General features: G+C 58.1%; 4 protein-coding genes across 4 annotated transcripts; 3 read left to right on the forward strand and 1 right to left on the reverse strand.

Moving 5' to 3' along the window:
* Positions 1–554: 554 nt before the first annotated feature.
* PHYSODRAFT_471398 (hypothetical protein) lies at positions 555–9,460 on the forward strand (the record flags this gene model as incomplete). Its single annotated transcript, XM_009516153.1, has 9 exons — positions 555–1,734; positions 1,804–2,396; positions 2,466–2,568; positions 2,647–4,123; positions 4,196–6,539; positions 6,617–6,718; positions 6,791–7,235; positions 7,272–7,503; positions 7,555–9,460. The coding sequence occupies 9 exons, from the start codon at positions 555–557 to the stop codon at positions 9,458–9,460; spliced, it is 8,382 nt and encodes a 2,793-aa protein (XP_009514448.1).
* A 777-nt stretch (positions 9,461–10,237) lies between these two features.
* PHYSODRAFT_257374 (pleiotropic drug resistance protein ABC superfamily) lies at positions 10,238–14,438 on the forward strand (the record flags this gene model as incomplete). The annotated part of the gene is made up of 2 exons (XM_009516154.1): positions 10,238–13,833; positions 13,856–14,438. The coding sequence occupies 2 exons, from the start codon at positions 10,238–10,240 to the stop codon at positions 14,436–14,438; spliced, it is 4,179 nt and encodes a 1,392-aa protein (XP_009514449.1).
* Positions 14,439–15,243: 805 nt separating this feature from the next.
* Positions 15,244–16,160, forward strand: PHYSODRAFT_321021 (hypothetical protein; the record flags this gene model as incomplete). Its single annotated transcript, XM_009516155.1, has 2 exons — positions 15,244–15,577; positions 15,625–16,160. The coding sequence occupies 2 exons, from the start codon at positions 15,244–15,246 to the stop codon at positions 16,158–16,160; spliced, it is 870 nt and encodes a 289-aa protein (XP_009514450.1).
* A 75-nt stretch (positions 16,161–16,235) lies between these two features.
* Positions 16,236–17,974, reverse strand: PHYSODRAFT_321022 (hypothetical protein; the record flags this gene model as incomplete). The annotated part of the gene is made up of 2 exons (XM_009516156.1): positions 16,236–17,606; positions 17,723–17,974. The coding sequence occupies 2 exons, from the start codon at positions 17,972–17,974 to the stop codon at positions 16,236–16,238; spliced, it is 1,623 nt and encodes a 540-aa protein (XP_009514451.1).
* Positions 17,975–18,000: the final 26 nt, after the last annotated feature.

Genomic DNA, 18,000 nt, shown 5'->3' on the forward strand with positions numbered 1-18,000 from the left:
AGTGGTTAGAAGGACACCTCGATATACGGACATGGGCTCACTTATCAACACGACGACTGTGTTGAGTCGAATAGTGACGGACCACCTTCAGTGACGCTGCTGACAAGTCGAACTGAACTTGGGTCCGACTACTCGATGGGGACCGACATCACCAACAGCTCGTCCCCACACTGAGCATGGATGGACGGCGCATTCTCTCTCAGGAGCAGCAAGAGCTGGTCGCAATGTAAGGTTAAGTAAGAACTCGCCGCGTGGGCTGCTGAACCAAGTCACACGTGGCCGACGCCAAGTCGCACGTGGCCTTGCCTCCGCCACCTTGAAATCGTCAATGAGCCGGCATGTGTAGAACTTGCACTGCAAGCTATGGATAGCGACGACAAGGCACGCGGGCAGACGCGAATAAACGTTCTCAGAGCGATGGCTTCTATTGCTGAAACGCTCCTTCCCATGCACAAAATGTCTCGAGCGCCCAAGCTGCTGGTGCAAAATCGAGTCCATCAAACGGCACCGCCGCCCATGTGGGGCCATTCCACATTCCTCCCACCTTGTGTCAAATGCGGCGGCCGAATGCCTCGGGCCACGACGCGTCCTCCTCGTTCATCGGCGCGGACGGACGCATCGTCCTGACGCCCACGCGGCCCCAGGACGTGGGCGCGGCCTACGGCCAGGTGGCCACGCCGTCCTTCGGCCCGCACGGCTCGTTCCGCCGAGACCAGTCGCTGCGCCTGAACGCGTCCGGCCTGCACTCGCATCCCACGGCCGGCAGCCACCAAGTGCCGAGCGAGCGGCGGCCCGACCACAAACTGTCGCTGCGGGCGCTGGCCGTGCTGCGGACGGCGGCCGAGGTGCTGTTCGCGCTGTGCCTGATCGTGGCCGTGGGCGCGCGGGCCAACCTCGTGTCGCTGTATTATTTATTGGTGTTCTGCTACGGCACGGTGCAGTCGTTCCAGTCGCGGGCCGTGACCCTGCTGACACTGGCCGTAGCGCTCGTGGCCTGCGCCTGCCACGCGGCCATCAGGGGAATTTACGGAGACGACGACAGCTATGCGGGCGCGGACGTGGCCAAGCTCTTCGGCTTCCGGCCCATGCACAACTCGAAGGAGTATCTCCAGGGCGTCGGCGTGGACGTGCTGGTGCTAGTTTGCAGCGCGTTCCACTACTGGTACGTGCTGCGGAGACTCAACACGCGGTCCAAGGAGCAGCGCGAGCAGGAGCTGGCCCAGCAGCACTTCGACCTGTTCGAGATGGGCGAGCAGCTCATCAACCGCAGTGAGCCCAAGCGCGACCGGCGGCGGTCCATGCTGCGCGCAGTGGAGCTGTTCAGCGCCGTGCTGCTGTTCCTCACGTCCGTGTCCGTGCCGGCCTTCGCCACGGGCGTACTGTACGTGCTGCTGCTGCAGCGCTTGATCGGCTACACGGTGTTCGTGCGCAGGATGACGGTGCAGGAACTGCTCTCTCGCAAGTCGGGCGTCAAGTTCTCGAGCTACTTCCTCGGGCCAAAGACCACGAACGTCGTGCTGGGCTTGAGTCTCATCATCATCGTGGCATGGTACGTCTTCCAAGTGGACCAGCTGACCGACAACGACACAGTGCAGGAGGTCGGCAAGTACGCGGGCTTTGCAAACTTTCGGGACGGCGGAGTTCGGTGGCAGTACTACTTCTTCGCGGGCTTCCTCTTCCTGCTCTTTGTTAGCTGCGCCAAGCTGCACAACCTGCACGCGGAAGCGAAGGAGAGTGGCACGAGGAGCAGGTCGAGCATTGCATCTGGGTTCTCCAATGAAGAAGCCGCAACGGTCGACTTAGGTTCTGTGGATGCCGACGTGGCGCGGTCGCTGCTTGACCCGCTTGATGAAAGGCATCGGGCCCAGACTGCAGACATCAAAGACCTGCTGAGTCAACAGTCCATCGTAGTTCGAGCTTTCGCCCGCGACGGAGGTCTCCTGCTGGGCAGCGCGGCGGCCATTGTGTGGTGCGTATCGTACCCCTCCTACCTGTCGGCCGCGTTCTTAGGACTGGCGTTCGTGACCATCGCATCGTTCGGAGTCCTGTCGTCGTCGATCTTCATGTGGCTGCTGATCGCGTACGGCACGCTCATGGCGGTCGCAGAGTACACGAGCAACCTGACGATCAACTTCGTGCCGGATGGCTACACGACGTACGGCCTGCGCGTGTTCGACTACCCATTTCTCGATATTGGAGCGCACACGCTGTGCCTCGTGTTCATGTTTCTGGCCATCCGAACGCAGTGGCGGTATCAAGACGTCCTACGCGAGTCCAGAAAACGCCGAAACACGGCCAAGGTCTCTCGCGCCGCTGAGGACGGGGACCCCGTGGTCAATGGTGAAAGAGCAAGCTTTGCCAACTTCGTGCGCCTGGCGAAGATGCGCAGTGTAAGTGTGTTCTACGATGAGCAAGGAGTTGTACAGGGGCTTATGGTGGGTTATGGTTGTTGTGCATCATTGCAGGAAGTCCAATCAGGCTGGCAAGCAGCAGCGCGATTGTGGATTATCGACGCAAAGCGGGTTATCTTCACCCATTTGGACGCGCTGGTTCTTGCCACGATTTTAAGTAAGGCGTTTGCGGTGATCAGAGCTGGTGTTCATACGTGGTTTGTGCTGACACTGACTTGATGTTGCTTGTCTTTAGTTGTCGCGCTGAGCACCCACGTTTCATTCTTGCAGATCGGATACTTGGTTCTTGCTGCGATGCTCATGCTGTTTTTCGAGAAGCGACGGCGGTTTTGGCGCGTGCTACTGCTTTATGCCCTTGGGGCCTGCTTTGCCGTGTTTCTCCGCAATGTCGACTGCACGGAGAGCTCCGAGATGGAGCTTATCGGGCTGCAGTGCTATCACCCAGGGCTCTACACGTGGGGGTCGTTGTGGCCAACACTCTTTAGCGCACAGCTTCTGATCATCTTCCAGTTGGTCTTTCAGCTTGTGATCTATGTGGCCAACAGTGAAGCAATCGAGGAACGCATGAAAACGCGGGAACATGTCCGACAGAACCCCGTCTTCTTCGTCTCCAGACTTGCAGTAGAGATCGACAATTGGTTCCGCATCTGTGGAGTGCTACTTTGCTACACTGCGTTCATCGTCGTGGTGCTGCAGTTCGAGAGTGGGCCAAACAGCTTGAGCACGAATATGGTCGGGGGCGTGCAGTTGGCGTTGTTCCTGATCATCTTCGGTAATCATTTGGGCGGCTTCCAGTCGGCTCCGAGAACGTCGTTGCGCCTCCAGGTGCTGTGGTCGTTGGCGCTGCTGGTTGAAGTTGTGATCTTGGTGGCGAGATACATCTACCAGTTCGAGGAAGTGTCGACATACTTGGAGGAGCATTTCTTCACGTCCGCCTTCATTTCAGCGCAAGACTTCGGCCTCGAATACCACGCGTCCAACAGTGGAATCTCTGACGTCTTCCTGTACTTGCTCCCCACCGCGGTTATGATGGGGCTGTGCTTCTGGCAGCTCTCGTCCATGATGAAGGACGTCACGCCGTACGACTTTTTCACTGCTGGCCGAAGCCGCGCAGCCGATTGCATCCGCTTCGTGATGGAAACTGTGCAGCACCTGTTGATCTCGTTCAGCGCGACGACGCTGGTGATTGTGACCATGTGGGTTGCGCTAGACCAGATCAGCTTCGTGGGATGGCTCTACATTGTGCTTCTGATCGGAGGCCGAGCCTTGAGCGACTCGTGGAAGCAGCTGTGGTTTCCGCTTTTCTGGCTAGCGGCGCTGTCGATGTTGTTGAAATACCTGATCCAGTTGAGCACCTTCAACACGGAACAAAGTGGCAGTGACGTGCTGTTCAAGCCTGGCGACGACAGTGACTGGGTCGGCATGATTCGCCTGGACGAGCGCTACAAGGACAGTGTTGGCAAGCCGCAGCTGTGGGATTTGTTGTCCGGGGAGTTCTGGATCATCCTGATGTGCGCGCTTCAGCGTGTGGCGCAGTACTTCGACTCATCGTCGTCAGCTCGACGCCAAGCAGAGCTCGAGGAACTGACGGCTCGGTTCGAAGAGCAGTACGCGCTGTATGCAGCAAATAACCTGGACTCGTATCACCCCACCTCCTCTTGCGAAGTGGACGACGACGAAGATGATCTCAAAGACCGCGCTCGTGCTTTCACGTACGATGACGACGACATTGCGCTTGTGCGCTCGAAGAAGGCAAAGCCGACGTCGGAGAGTGAGCAGGACAGTAAACGGGGCCACACAACGTTGTCAGCCGTCTCCGCGGATGACAAGGATTTCTTTTCGTGCCTGCGCAGCTTCTGCACCACGTACGCCAGCAAGGCGTCCGTGAACGTGGTGATGCTCTTGCTCACAGTGTCGTGCTTTGTCCACCAAGACATCATCGCGATGATTTATCTGCTCATCGTGTACAGCATGATGTACGCATATCCTGCGACGGTGTGCAGACGATGGTGGGCGTTAGCGTGGATGTTGTCCTTGGTGATCGTGCTGGAGTACTCGGTGATCTTGTGGTTCCCTCCTTTCCTGGACATCAACATGGAGGAAACCTTCCCGTGGCGGTCCATCTCGGACACTTACGAGAAGTGGCTGGTGCTGAGCAACCAGCACAAGTGGGCGCTGATGGCGGACTTTGTGGCCCTGCTGAGTGTGTATCTCCTGCCGGATTCCAAGAGATTCGTTGAAGACGAGGAGGTGATCACGGTGGTCGATGAATCAGCAGCAACCCTGAAGCTAACCCACGACAGCGTACTGGTTGACGACAGCACTGGAGGCACGAGCAAAGTTCCTTTCGCAGTGTCCTCCGGGGAGGTCACGTACGTCTTGCTGATGCGCAAGTACGTCTGGCACTACCTGGAGTTTGTGTTCCTTGCGAACTGGTTGCCGCTGCTGCTGCTCTTAGTGTTCGTGTTCGGTGCGAAGCAAGGCGGTGCAGTCTCGATCGCGTATCTGCTGGGGGCGTTGGTGATGCTGTATCGACTGGACGAAGCGCGCGAGCCTTCCAACCCGTGGATCCAATACTTGCGCAAGTGGAACTGGGGCCACTTGTTCGTTATCACCCTCATCAATGCGCCCTACGTGTACTCTGCGCTGAGCAACTGCCTCATCGGAACAAGGTCGGGGGATGACGATAGCTGCATGTCCGTCGCCAACTTCCTCGGTGTGGAAGCCAACAAGGTCCCGTACGGCCTCATCGCTCTGTTTGTGCTGATCTCCATCCAGTGCGAGATTCTCATCGCGCCAACGTACCAGACCGTGCTCTCGATTCTCATCAGCGAGCAGAGCCGCGCGTCAATTCGTCGGGAGGAGATCGTGCGTGACTTCTATCGTCGGCGAACGGAGCAATGGTACGCTATGAAGAAGGACAAGAACGCAGCGATCCAGCGGCTCAAGATCATCGTCTCCAAGCTCGTGCATAAGGTCGAGGAGCTCATGGACATCGCCTTGGGTCTGCACCATAATCTGCCCCCGATGGCCCCGACCAAACCTGTTGCGGTTGAGCGCACGCAGAATTCGGCCACGATCTCGTGGGAAAAGCCCACGGGGAGCTACCACAAGATCCGCTACTACCGCATCTCGCGGCAACAGTTTCCGTCCATGACACTCCTCGGAGACTTTGGAGACATTGTCGAGATCTCTGGCGACCGCTGTGAGGCTCGAATCGAAGGCCTTCGCCCCGGAACCAGCTACCAGTTCAAAGTGTGCGCTGTCTCGCGAATGGGAGAAGGCCCGTTCAGTGCCGCCAGCGACCCCATCGCAACTTACCCTTTGAACCTGGATGGATCGACCACCGCTGGCTGGATGAAGTATCGCCGCGAGAAGCTGCCAGCGCCTCGCTTCGGCTTCCTGGTCGCGTGGATGAAGGCCAAGTATCTGCACCGCTACGTGGTCATCGACTCGAGTCACTTGGTGTTCTACCAAGACGAAGACAAGGCGCTCAGACACCGCAGTCGCAAACACAGGAAGCGCCTGAAAACGTCGTTCAAATGGCGCGACGTGATCTCGCTCAAGCTCAGTGACACCAAGGTGCAGTTCGACGACATGTCACCGTCATTGTACTGCTTCGAGATTGTCGTGCGCCACGCCGGCAGCCGCGGCGACGTCAAGTACGTGTTCCAGTCGGAGCTCACGAAGGAGTTCAACATGTTCCTCTCGGCGCTGGCGTTTGCTGTTCCGCGTGAAGCATTGGACGAAAGCATTATGGAGTGCCTCAAGGAGCGGAGCTTGCCGAACCCTCTCGACGTCGCTCCACCGTCTCGCAGTGGCGATGATGACCCGAACTACGACGAGAACAAGAGCGAATGGAGCAGTGTGACCGGTGACGAAAGTATGTTGGGCGACCCAGAGGACGAGGAGTTCGATGACAAGAGCGGCTTTGCCTGGCGTATCCCGCTGTACAGACTCCTGTACAACCTCCAGAACGCCGGGTTCAAGCTGGAGACCACGCAGTATGAAGAAGACGATCTGAATGAGCCTTCGGTTGCTGAGATCGGCCAGCTTGTCATCAACGGGGTGCGCAGCAAGAGCGCGAGTATCTGCTGCCTGGCCATGGTCATCTGCTTTACTGTACAGGTACGGTATTGCAGCCGATATGCACATATCTCGCAAACGCTGAGTACTTATGCGTTGTTGCTGCTGACCTTTGACAGGCGGACTTGCTGAACATGGTCTACGTAATGGCCGTCTTCGGCTTTTTGGTCGTCGAGAACCCTCGTCCGGCCCCGATGGTGTGGACGCACCTCCTGGCTTACGTAAGTATCGTTTGCACTTGAGTGGATCGTTCTCTTGACAACTAACTGACCTCTGTGTTGCTGCCTAACCAGACGTGCTGCATCACTGCGTTGCGGTATTTGTTCCAGCTCTCGATCTTCTGCACTGGAATGACCGACGTCGGCTACTTCTACCCGAGCTTTGAGCCGTACTGCACGGCAGCGAGCGACGCAGCGACCAACGCGAAATCCATCCAGCCGATGGTGCTGTTCGGGCTCTACAAGTTCGACGGGATCGCTATCAGCGACATCACGTCAGTGTACGACGGCTTGCAATGGGACTTTTACGTCATGCTGTTCCTGTTGTGGCACCAGCGAGAGCTTCGCCTTCAGGGCTTCTGGGCGGAAGCTCACAGTGGGGACTTGGTGGACGACCAGGCTTCGTCACGTTACAAGTCCGAGGTCATGCGCGGACTGCGAGCATCGTTCTCTTCGTCGCACGACTCCATTGACGACGCGTTCCTGTACGATGGTCCTGTTACCACCAAGAAGCTCGAGCGTACCAAGAGCGCGCGCTCGGTCTTCAGAGCGCAAGGGGCTCCGTCCTTCACCTCTCAGCGCAGCAGCAGGAACCTTCTGATAGTGGAGAGGGCAGCGACTAACGCGAGTGTTGTGAGCTTGGACAACGCAGACATCTGCAACGAGGTCGCAGCGCAGGTTCTACAAGAGATGCGTGAGCAGGAGAAGCAGGAAGCTGAGCAGAAGAAGGCGGAGGCAGCGATGGCTGCAGCTCAGAATGCGGCTGACAATGTGGCGCACTCTCCTTCGTCGCGCCGGTCTGCAGGCAACATGTCGCCCCGTTCTCCCCGTTCTCCAAGGGCAGGCGCAGACAACGTCGTCTCGAAGCAGGTTGACATGGACGCGGACGAGTCGGAGGTCGGGTTCCACGCGCGCGCCAAGGAATCATGGCTTCAGAAGAAGTACCCCAAGGCCTACGAGTACTTCCAGACGGTCATCTGCAAGCCGCCAGCTCAATGGGATAAGGACATCCAGGTGGCCATTACGGGGGAGAAACCCGGCCGTGACTTCTATACTGCGTCGCTGTCGGTGCTCCTCTTCTCGTCTATCTACGCCGTCATCTTCTATGAGGAGTTGGGCGAGGCAGACTCGAGCAGCACCTCAGTGGCGGACGCAAACAGCCGCGTGTCGTCGTCGTCGCTGCTGTCTGGGTACCTCGTGCTGCTGGTGTTGATCGAGCTGATCTTCATCATCTGGGACCGCGTGGCCTACGTCTGCTCGTCGCTGCAGTCCAAGGTCGTACTGCAGTACGCGTACACGTTCGCGCTGCACATGACTGTGTGGTACTTCCTTCCTAGCAACACCAACATCTACTTCCAGCAACGACCAGCGCTTGTGGCGTTCTACCTCTTCCAGTGCGTGTACCTCTGGCTCGGCGCGCTGCAGATCCGATACGGCTACCCGGCGTACCTCGGCAGCCGCTACAACTACACAGAGGAGACCAGGGTGACTGCGGTGAGCGAGATGCTCTTCGGGCTGATGATGCAGGCGCCGTTCTTGTTCGAGATGCGCGCCCTGCTGGACTACATCTGCACCAAGACGTCGCTGAGCTGGCAGCACTGGGTGCTGCTGGAAGACACTGCGGCCCACCTCTTCGGCGTCAAAGGCGAGATGAAAGGCCGAGTGGAGGAGGCCGAAATCCTCCAGGGCAAGAAGCGGCAGCCCATGAGGAAGAAGATGGCGTCGGCCGGCGTCATGCTGCTGTTCCTGCTCATCTGTCTCGTGGGTCCGCTGGCCATGTTCAGCTCCATCAACCCCAGCACGACGGCGAACGAGGTGACGCTGACTACGGTCGTGTTTGGCATCGTGGACGAGCAGGAGACCATGAACCAGCTATACTCCAACAGCGACAGCAACAGCCCATCCTGCAAGGTCGACCTCAACACGGACAGCGCGTCCGTGCAGTGCGTCGAGTTCGACGTCTTCTCGTACGACGTGTGGGCCTTATCCCCGCCTCGCATGGACCTCCTCGTGACGCAGCTGCAGTCCACGCAGGCGCTCAACTGGACCATCGAGTTCACGTTCACGCGGCCTGGCCCCACGGACGACGAGGTGATCTCGTCCAAGTATTCCGTCCGAATGACCGATGAGCACCGCAACGCGCTTATCCCGATGATCAAACAGACCGTGACGGAAGACGATGGCAGCTCGACGGTGGCTTCCATCCAGATAGACAACCTCTTCCCCGCCGTCTTGCAGCTGACGGCCAACAGCGGCGTCCTCCAGCGGTCGACCGAGATGCGCTCAGTGGCCGTCACCAAGCACGCGTCGGACGGCTCGACGTGGTGGACGATCACGCCGGTGATAGGGGAGTCGGGCACGAACTACTGCTCCGCGGCCTACCCGTTCTGCATCGTGGCCGTGTCGGACCGCATCGTGCAGGGTCTCACGACGCTCGGTATCAGCTCGTACGGACTCACCGCCGTGTACGTGTTCGTGGTGGTCACTGTGGGTAGCGCCGTCAAGGGGTTCTTCCGCGGCAAGCTGTTCCAGATCCAATACGAGGAGCTACCTGACCCGGAAGACGTGCTGGAGCTGGTGGAGGGCATCTACATCGCCCGACACGAGCATTACGTGGGGCACCTGAAGGACGAGGTGCGCATCTTCGAGACACTGGTGCGCGTGCTCCGCTCTCCTGAGACCCTCATCAAGGTCACGGGCACCAACGTCATCCACATCCCAACCGCCAAGGAGAAGCTCGACTAACGGGGCGGAGGCCCACAACAACTTAGACGCAAAACAGTTTTTGAGTGTTTATGAAATCTAACTTTTTGAGATGTAGCCCCAAACTCCATTTGGTCTCAGCGGACGTGAGGTAGGCAAAGAGGCTGCTGCATATCTGACTTTGTGCATTGTAGCTATCGTGTGTACATGTACTTAGGTGGAGTGATGCGACGTGGTGCAACTCGTCTCAGGCGTTCACCTCATCACGACGACCGACGGACGGATTTCGTCCACCTCATCATTGACGTGACGACCGTCGAAAGATGCGCCGGTTATGAACGCGCAAACGGAGACAAAGAGATTGCGAGCGTCCAGCGCTGGACGCTGTCAATGGCACTTGAGTCGAATGTGAGCGCTGCAGTTAGGCGAGCGAAGATCTGCGAGAACGGGATCATCGGTTGTTTGGGACGTTGTCAACGTGACCGAATGGGGCGTTTTGTGCTGCTACGGACCGTAGCCTACGGTACATTGCCTTTCGTTTGCTTTATTCAATCCGAGATCAACATGTGACATTCTTCAACCACGCTATGGCAAGTTACCACGGATTCGGAATGATCCCGACCAGATGAGTGTGCAAACCATTCGAAGCGGCTGAAGTGAGAACTGCAACTGGAAGCTCATTCTTCGTTTTACCTTGTCCAAGACCCATCACACCAGATGAACACTGGCAATCAAAACACGACCATGGTCGCTCCAACTGCACCGCAAGCTACAGCTACACCCAAGCTCCAGCCAAGCCTCGTGTCCGGCCAAGCACTCATGGCCAAGGGTGAGGCCGTCTTCTACGACTTCGTCGCACAACAACTCGAACCTGCGTTGGGACGCGCACTGCCGCAGATGGAGGTGCGCTGCAAAGACCTCTCGCTCGTCGTGGAGGTGCCCGTTGTTCGCCAAGAATCAAGCACCACTGCGTCCGAGCTGCCCTCCGTCTACAACAGCGTCAAGCGCGTCGTCCGCAAACTTGCCGCAACCAAGCACGTGACCCAGAGACACATACTCAATCGCGTGGACGCCGTGTTCGAACCGGGCACCATCACGCTCGTGCTTGGACAACCCGGATCCGGCACGTCGTCGCTCATGAAGGTGTTGAGCGGCCAGCTCCCCATGGAGAAAAACGTCGCCCTGCAAGGAGACCTCTCGTACAACGGGTGCACGTGGAAGGAGCTGCTGCCGAAGCTGCCCCAACTGGCCGCGTACGTCCCGCAGAGCGACAAACACTTTCCGACCTTGTCTGTGCAGGAGACGCTCGAGTTCGCCCATGCATGTTGCCCCCAGGAAGTGACGTCTCGACTTGGAAAGGAGATGCTATCGTGTGGCACGCCTGAGCAGAACGAGACGGCGCTGCGAGCTGCCGAATCGCTCTACAAGAACTATCCGGACGTGATCGTGGAGCAGCTCGGTCTGCAGACTTGTCGTGATACAGTAATCGGCAACGCGTTGAAGCGCGGCGTGTCCGGCGGCGAGCGTCGGCGCGTGACAACCGGCGAGATGGAGTTCGGCATGAAGTACGCGACGTTCATGGACGAGATCAGCACGGGCCTGGACAGCGCGGCCACGTTCGACATCGTCTGCACGCAGCGTGATATCGCCAAGAAGCTGCACAAGACGGTGGTGATGGCGTTGCTGCAGCCTGCGCCGGAAGTGTTCGAGCTCTTCGACAACATTTTGCTGCTGAACGATGGCGAAGTTATGTACCACGGGCCTCGAGAGCACGTGGTGCCGTACTTCGAGAGCTTGGGCTTTGTCTGTCCGCCGGACCACGACGTGGCCGACTACCTGTTGGATCTGGGCACGGACCAGCAGTACCAGTACGAGGTGGCGAAGGCGAGCACCCACGCATCCTTCTCCGTTCAGTCTCCTCGACTGGCGAGTGAGTTTGCGGATCTGTTTCGCCAGTCGGAAATTCACCAGCAAATCATGCAAACTCTGGACGCGCCTTGGAGTGACGAGCGTGTGCGTGATGGCAAGGAGCATCTGATGAAGATGCCTGAGTTCCGGCAGTCGTTTTGGGCCGGCACCCTGACTGTAATGCGCCGGCAGATGCTTCTGGAGCTTCGCAACACGGATTTCATGCGGGTTCGGGCGCTAATGGTGGTTGTCATGGGTCTCATCTACGGCAGCACGTTCTTCGGGTTTGACCCGACAAATGCTCAGGTGGCGTTGGGCGTACTGTACCAGACCACCATGTTCCTGGCCATGGGCCAGGCATCTCAAACCCCAGTGTTTATCGCAGCCCGCGAGATCTACTACAAGCACCGGCGGGCCAACTTCTACCGCACTTCGTCGTTCGCGATCGCGTGTCTGACGGCGCTGGTGCCATCGGCTTTTGCCGAGTGTCTGGTGTTCAGCTGCTTCGTGTACTGGATGTGCGGCTTCGTCGGTGGCGTGGGCTACTTCCTGTTCTTCCTGCTCTGCATGGTTCTCACCAACCTCGCACTGTGCGCGTGGTTCTTCACGCTGACGGCCATGGCCCCGAATTTCAACATCGCCAAGCCCTGCTCGACGTTCTCCATTACGTTTTATGTCGTCTTTGCTGGGTTCGTGGTGCCCAAGACGCAGCTTCCGGCCTTCTTCCTGTGGATCTACTGGCTCAACCCGCTCGCGTGGTGTCTGCGTGCAGTTGCCGTGAACCAGTATCGCTCGCCCAAGTTTGACGTTTGCGTGTACGCGGGTGAAGACTACTGCTCTCAGTACAACATGACCATGGGCGAGTATTCGTTGTCGCTGTACGACGTACCGTCAAACAAGGCGTGGGTGTGGGGTGGCGTGTTGTTCCTGCTGTTCTCGATCGCGTTCTTCGTGGTGGCCGGCAGCTACATTCTCCAGCACAAGCGGTACGACGTTCCTGCTGCCACGGTGGCAGTTGTCGCCAGCTTCGTCGATGACAAGGAAAAGAGCGAGCTGGACGACATTCCGGAAGAGCAAGAGCAGCCAAGCCGTCCGGACGGAACAGCCAGCTACGTCATGGTCGCCACTCCACGAGCTGCCTCAAGCTCACCAGCACAAGAAGAAGCGCCGTCAGACATGGTCGTGGTAGACCTGCACGAGGAACAGGCAAGGTTTGTACCAGTCGCTTTGGCGTTCAAAGACCTCTGGTACTCCGTTCCTTTGCCCCACCACAGACACGAGTCTATCGACCTACTCAAGGGCATCAGCGGATACGCTCTACCTGGTACCATGACGGCGCTCATGGGGTCGTCGGGTGCTGGTAAAACAACCTTGATGGACGTGATCGCTGGCCGCAAGACTGGAGGCACCATCCAGGGCGAAATTCTTCTCAACGGATACCCCGCGACTGAGCTGGCCATTCGACGATGCACAGGATACTGCGAGCAGCAGGACATCCACTCGGAGGGGGCCACCATCCGAGAGGCGCTCACGTTCAGCGCCTTCTTGCGCCAGGACAGTAGTGTATCGGAGCGTGCCAAGTTGACGACCGTGGAGGAGTGTCTGGACTCGCTGGATCTGCGCCCCATTGCCGACCAGATCATCCGCGGTCGATCGCAGGAGCAAATGAAGCGCCTCACTATCGGTGTCGAACTCGCGGCGCAACCGAGTGTGCTGTTCCTGGACGAACCCACCAGCGGCATGGACGCTCACTCGGCCAAGGTGATCATGGACGGCGTGCGAAATGTGGCGGACAGCGGCCGCACCGTGGTGTGCACGATCCACCAGCCCTCGTCCGACGTCTTCTTCTTGTTCGACAGTCTGTTGCTGCTGAAGCGCGGCGGCGAGATGGTGTTCTTCGGTGAGCTGGACAACGCGCAGCCCGACGACCGCGAGTGCGGCCACCTGATCGACTACTTCGAGGCGATCCCGGAGGTGGCGCGTTTGCCCGAGGGTCAGAACCCTGCGACATGGATGTTGGAGTGCATTGGTGCTGGAGTGGCTGGAGCAGGCGAGAAGTCAACAGCGGACGCTGCCACAAACGTGGACTTCGTGCAGCACTTCCGCGAGAGCGCCGAGCAGCAGGCTTTGCTCAGTGGACTGGATCGACCAGGGGTCACCTCGCCCTTATCAGATGTACCGGAGATGATTTTCAAGAGCAAGCGCGCCGCGAGCTCAGTTACGCAGCTGCGGATGCTCGTCGCTCGCTTTCTGACGATTTATTGGCGCACTCCATCGTACAACCTGACGCGTTTGATGATCTCGCTTTGCCTCGGCATTGTCTTCGGCTTGGTGCTGGTGAACGGGGAGTACAGAACATACCAGGGCCTCAATGCCGCGGTGGGTGTCATCTTCATGACGACGCAGTACAACGGTATCGCTGCCTATGTTGGAACGCTACCGTTCACGGGCCATGAACGTGAATCGTATTACAGGGAGCGCGCGTCGCAGACGTACGCAGCGCTCTGGTACTTCGTTGGCGCAACGCAGGCCGATCCCGTACATTTTCTTCAGTGGTTTCCTGTTCACCGCCCCCTTCTACCCGTTGATGAGCTTCACAACCTTCACGACGTGGCTGCTGTACTGGGTCAACCTGTCGCTCTTCGTGCTCATGCAGACGTACCTCGGCCAGCTCTTCATCTACGCGTTGCCGAGCGTCGAGGTGGCGGCTATCGTGGGCGTGCTGATCAACGCCATCTTCCTGCTGTTCGCCGGCTTCAACCCGCCCGCCGGATCCATCCCGAGCGGCTACATGTGGCTCTACCACATCACGCCCCAACGGTACTCGCTCTCCATCCTCGTGGCGCTGCTGTTTGGCAACTGCCCCGAAGACCCGACGTTCGACGAAGCCACGCAGACGTACATCAACGTGCGGTCGGAGCTGGCGTGCCAGCCGCTGCAGAGCACGCCGCTGTCCGTCGGCCACACGACCGTGAAGGGCTACATCGCGGACGTGTACAACATGAAATACGACGAGGTGTGGAGCAACTTCGGGTGCGTCTTCATCTTCCTCTTTGTGTTCCGCTTCTTGTCGCTGTTGGCGCTCCAGTACATCAACCACCAGAAGAGATAATTCACAATAAATTCCATGCTCGCCTTTCAACGTCAATTTCCTTTAGCTGGTCGAGTGCTCACACGATTGGACGGGTTCAGTTGACCGGCGCATCAAAGTAGATGCAGCCTGGCCGAGTTTGCCAGATTCTGCTTCCCGTGACATGTAGTAGGACGTACTACAGTAGAGCCAACATGTGAATCAGAGTCTCAAGTACATGTGCAACCCGGAGTTCGTTGCGAGCGGGACTGATTATCTCGTTTACAGAAAGACGTCAATCGCGATCCAAGTGACGTGATCGCACGATCCAACGCCCGTCTCAAATCGGATCTGGCCGAACTCTTTATGTGCCTTACTCAAAATGACACACCACCACTGACCGTGCACGTATCATCCCTGTCGGCTCGTTGGCAAGCCTATTCACGACGCCGCCTTCCGTTTCCAATGTGCAGGAAGAATCGCAGCCTTCAGATGCCCTTGCGAGATCAACCATCAGGGACTTTCTGTGCATTTCATCCAGGTTGACTTGCAGTCTGCCGGCCAAAACGAGTCGCGAGTGTGGCATGGTCTCGGTCTTCAACCACTTAACACGCTTGCCACAGATTATTATGATTGGCGTGATGAGTGTGGATCCTAACAGCTCGGCCAGGTTCATGCACCAAGGACGCACTCTTCTTTTTCCACCAACTCTGCAGCCCAAACAAAACCAGTTTCGCCCAGGGCGGTTGATTCCACAACCATCGTCCTCTCGACCTCCAACGAAACCACAGTCGGCTCCCACCCAGCGTCCAAGCTCCAGCCAAGCCTCGAGTCCGGCCAAGCACTCATGGCCAAGGGTGAGGCCGTCTTCTACGACTTCGTCGCACAACAACTCGAACCTGCGTTGGGACGCGCACTGCCGCAGATGGAGGTGCGCTGCAAAGACCTCTCGCTCGTCGTGGAGGTGCCCGTTGTTCGCCAAGAATCAAGCACCACTGCGTCCGAGCTGCTTAATTGGCGCACATCATCATATACGCTGACGCGTATCATGATCTCGCTCATTCTGGGCGTGTTTGGTGTTGTGCTGCTGAGGCGAGAGTACGCTTCATACCAGGGTCTCAATGCCGTTGTCGGAGTCGTGTTCATGACGACGCAGTACAATGGCGTTGTCGCGTTCGTCGGTACATTACCGTTCACGGGCCATGAGCGCGAGTCGTACTACCGCGAGCGCGCACCGGAATGGGCTTCACAACCTTCACGACGTGGGTGCTGTACTGGATCAACCTCTCGCTCTTCATTCTGGTGCAAACATACCTCGGCCAGTTCTGCATTTACGCGCTACCAAGCGTGGAAGTGGCCGCCATCGTGGGTGTGCTCATTAGCTCCGTATCCATGCTGTTCACCAGCTTTAACCCTCCCGCTGGATCCATCCCTGAAGGCTACAAGTGGCTCTACTACATCACGCCCCAACGGTATTCGCTCTCCATCCTCGTGTCGCTCCTGTTCGGCCACTGCTCTCACGACCCCACGTACGATGAAGAGACCCAGGCGTATATCAACGTTGGTTCTGAGCTTGGTTGCCAACCAGTGGAAAACGTGCCCCTGTCTGTTGGCCACACAACGGTGAAAGGATACATGGAGCAAGTCTACAACATCAGGTATGCAGACATCTGGAGCCACTTCGGATGCGTCTTCATCTTCATCCTTGTCTTCCGAGTCCTCTCCCTGCTGGCACTCCGGTACATCAACCACCAGAAGAGGTAAACGTAACACATTCCAAAGAAATACAAGTGCACAGTACCCACGCGTGTCGATCTAACAGCATCGCACTCTGCCCATTTATAGATATTTGGACATGTACGGCCCATCAATCTCGTAACCAAGCTTGCGGTAGTAATTGCGAGTGCCAACGCCAGCGATAACCACAAGTTTGTGCGAGCCGTGCTCTTCCAGTGCAATGCGCTCTGCCTCTTCCATCAGCAACGTTCCAAAGCCCTGGTGCTGGAACTTGGTCGGGTCTCGCGCGTGCAGCGGAACCGATGACCCGTACACGTGTAGCTCACGCACGATCGAACAACCCGGGGTAATCTCGTCACGGAATGAAGCGAGACTGGCCTGGCGTAGACGCAGCAGGCCGATCAAGATGTTCTGCTGCGGGTCCTCGTACGAAAGGAACGTCTCCCAGCCACCGTTGGCTACGTAGTCGCGGCGAACGAGCTCTACTTGGTCGGGAACACTCTGGTCATGAATGCCCTTGATTCCCACTTCACGCGTCCGTACATCGTTGCACACGAGTCCGAGATCGCGCATTCGCGCCAGCGCCAATTCACGTAAATTACCGTGCTCGACACCCGATGTCACGAGCGGCATGGGGATGTCTCGCTGAACTCGGTACACCCGGGTCCATGGCGGCACCAAAGCAAGCAGCCGCGCCATTAAATCCACCAAATCTTCGGGTGAGTAGTTCTTGTACGCGCCCGTCTTCCAGAGCTCGTACAGACCTGTGCCGCGGATCACAAGGGTCGGGTAAAGCTTGATGCCGTCACTTCGGAAGCGCGGGTTCTCAAAGTACTCGCGGAAGCCGGCGAGATCGCGTTCCATGCCCATGTTCGGCAAGTCGGGCATCAGATGAGCAACGATCTTGAATCCACAGTCCTTCGCCAGCTGGAAGCAGTGCGAGACAGCAGCCACCGTGTGTCCGCGGTTCGTGTCGCGGGCCACATCCTCATACACGCTCTGCACTCCGATCTCGATGCGCGTGCAGCCGTAGCGCAGCATATCGTGCAGGTGCGGCTTCAAGCAGTAGTCCGGTCTCGTCTCGATGGTAATGGCCGTGCACTTGGTCGAACTCTGCTCCGAGTACCTCACCGCCTCCTCCACGCTCGTGGACGAGTGGCCCGACAGCGCGTCGTGCAGACTGCGAATGAAATAGTCCCGGTAGCGCGCGTCCAGCGACAAGAAGGTGCCGCCCATGACGATGAACTCCACTTTGTCCACGGAGTGGCCGAGACGCTTCAACTGGGCAACGCGGTGCCGCGTCTGCAGCGCCGGATCGTAGCGAGCGCGGATGGCCCGCATGCTGGTGGGCTCGTAGCCCGTGTACGCCTGCGTCGAGTACTCAAAGTCCGAGTCGGGGCCTCCGGGGCAGTAGACGCAGATGTTGCCGGTCATGGCAATGTGCGGGCAGCGGTGGGGCTTGCACATAACGGCCTGCATCGTACATGTATAAGATGACAGCAAGAATGCGTCAGATATCTCTCCCATTGGCTCCAGAGCTCCGTTTTGAGCGGGAGAAGACGCAAACTGCGTGTCGAATTGCCGCGTACAACGACAGCGATACCCGACGCTGTGCGCACAGGTTTGGCCTTGAGGAAGGGCAGCAGCTTGTCCTTGTAGTCCTCGGGCACGGCCGAGATGATGTCAACGAGCTTGGGCATCGACGGCAGGCGGAACTGCTTGGCCACGTCGTTCTTCAGCCGCGTCATGTTCACGGGCTCTTGCTCCTCGTAGGCCGCGATCAGCGCGTTTACGATGCCGGCGATGGCCAGCACGTAGCCGCTCGCATTGGCGTCCGTCATGGCTCGGATCAGCAGTGGAGACCACC

The sequence above is a fragment of the Phytophthora sojae genome (genome assembly GCF_000149755.1).
Source record: "Phytophthora sojae unplaced genomic scaffold PHYSOscaffold_1, whole genome shotgun sequence".
Classification (NCBI taxonomy): Eukaryota; Oomycota; class Peronosporomycetes; order Peronosporales; family Peronosporaceae; genus Phytophthora; species Phytophthora sojae.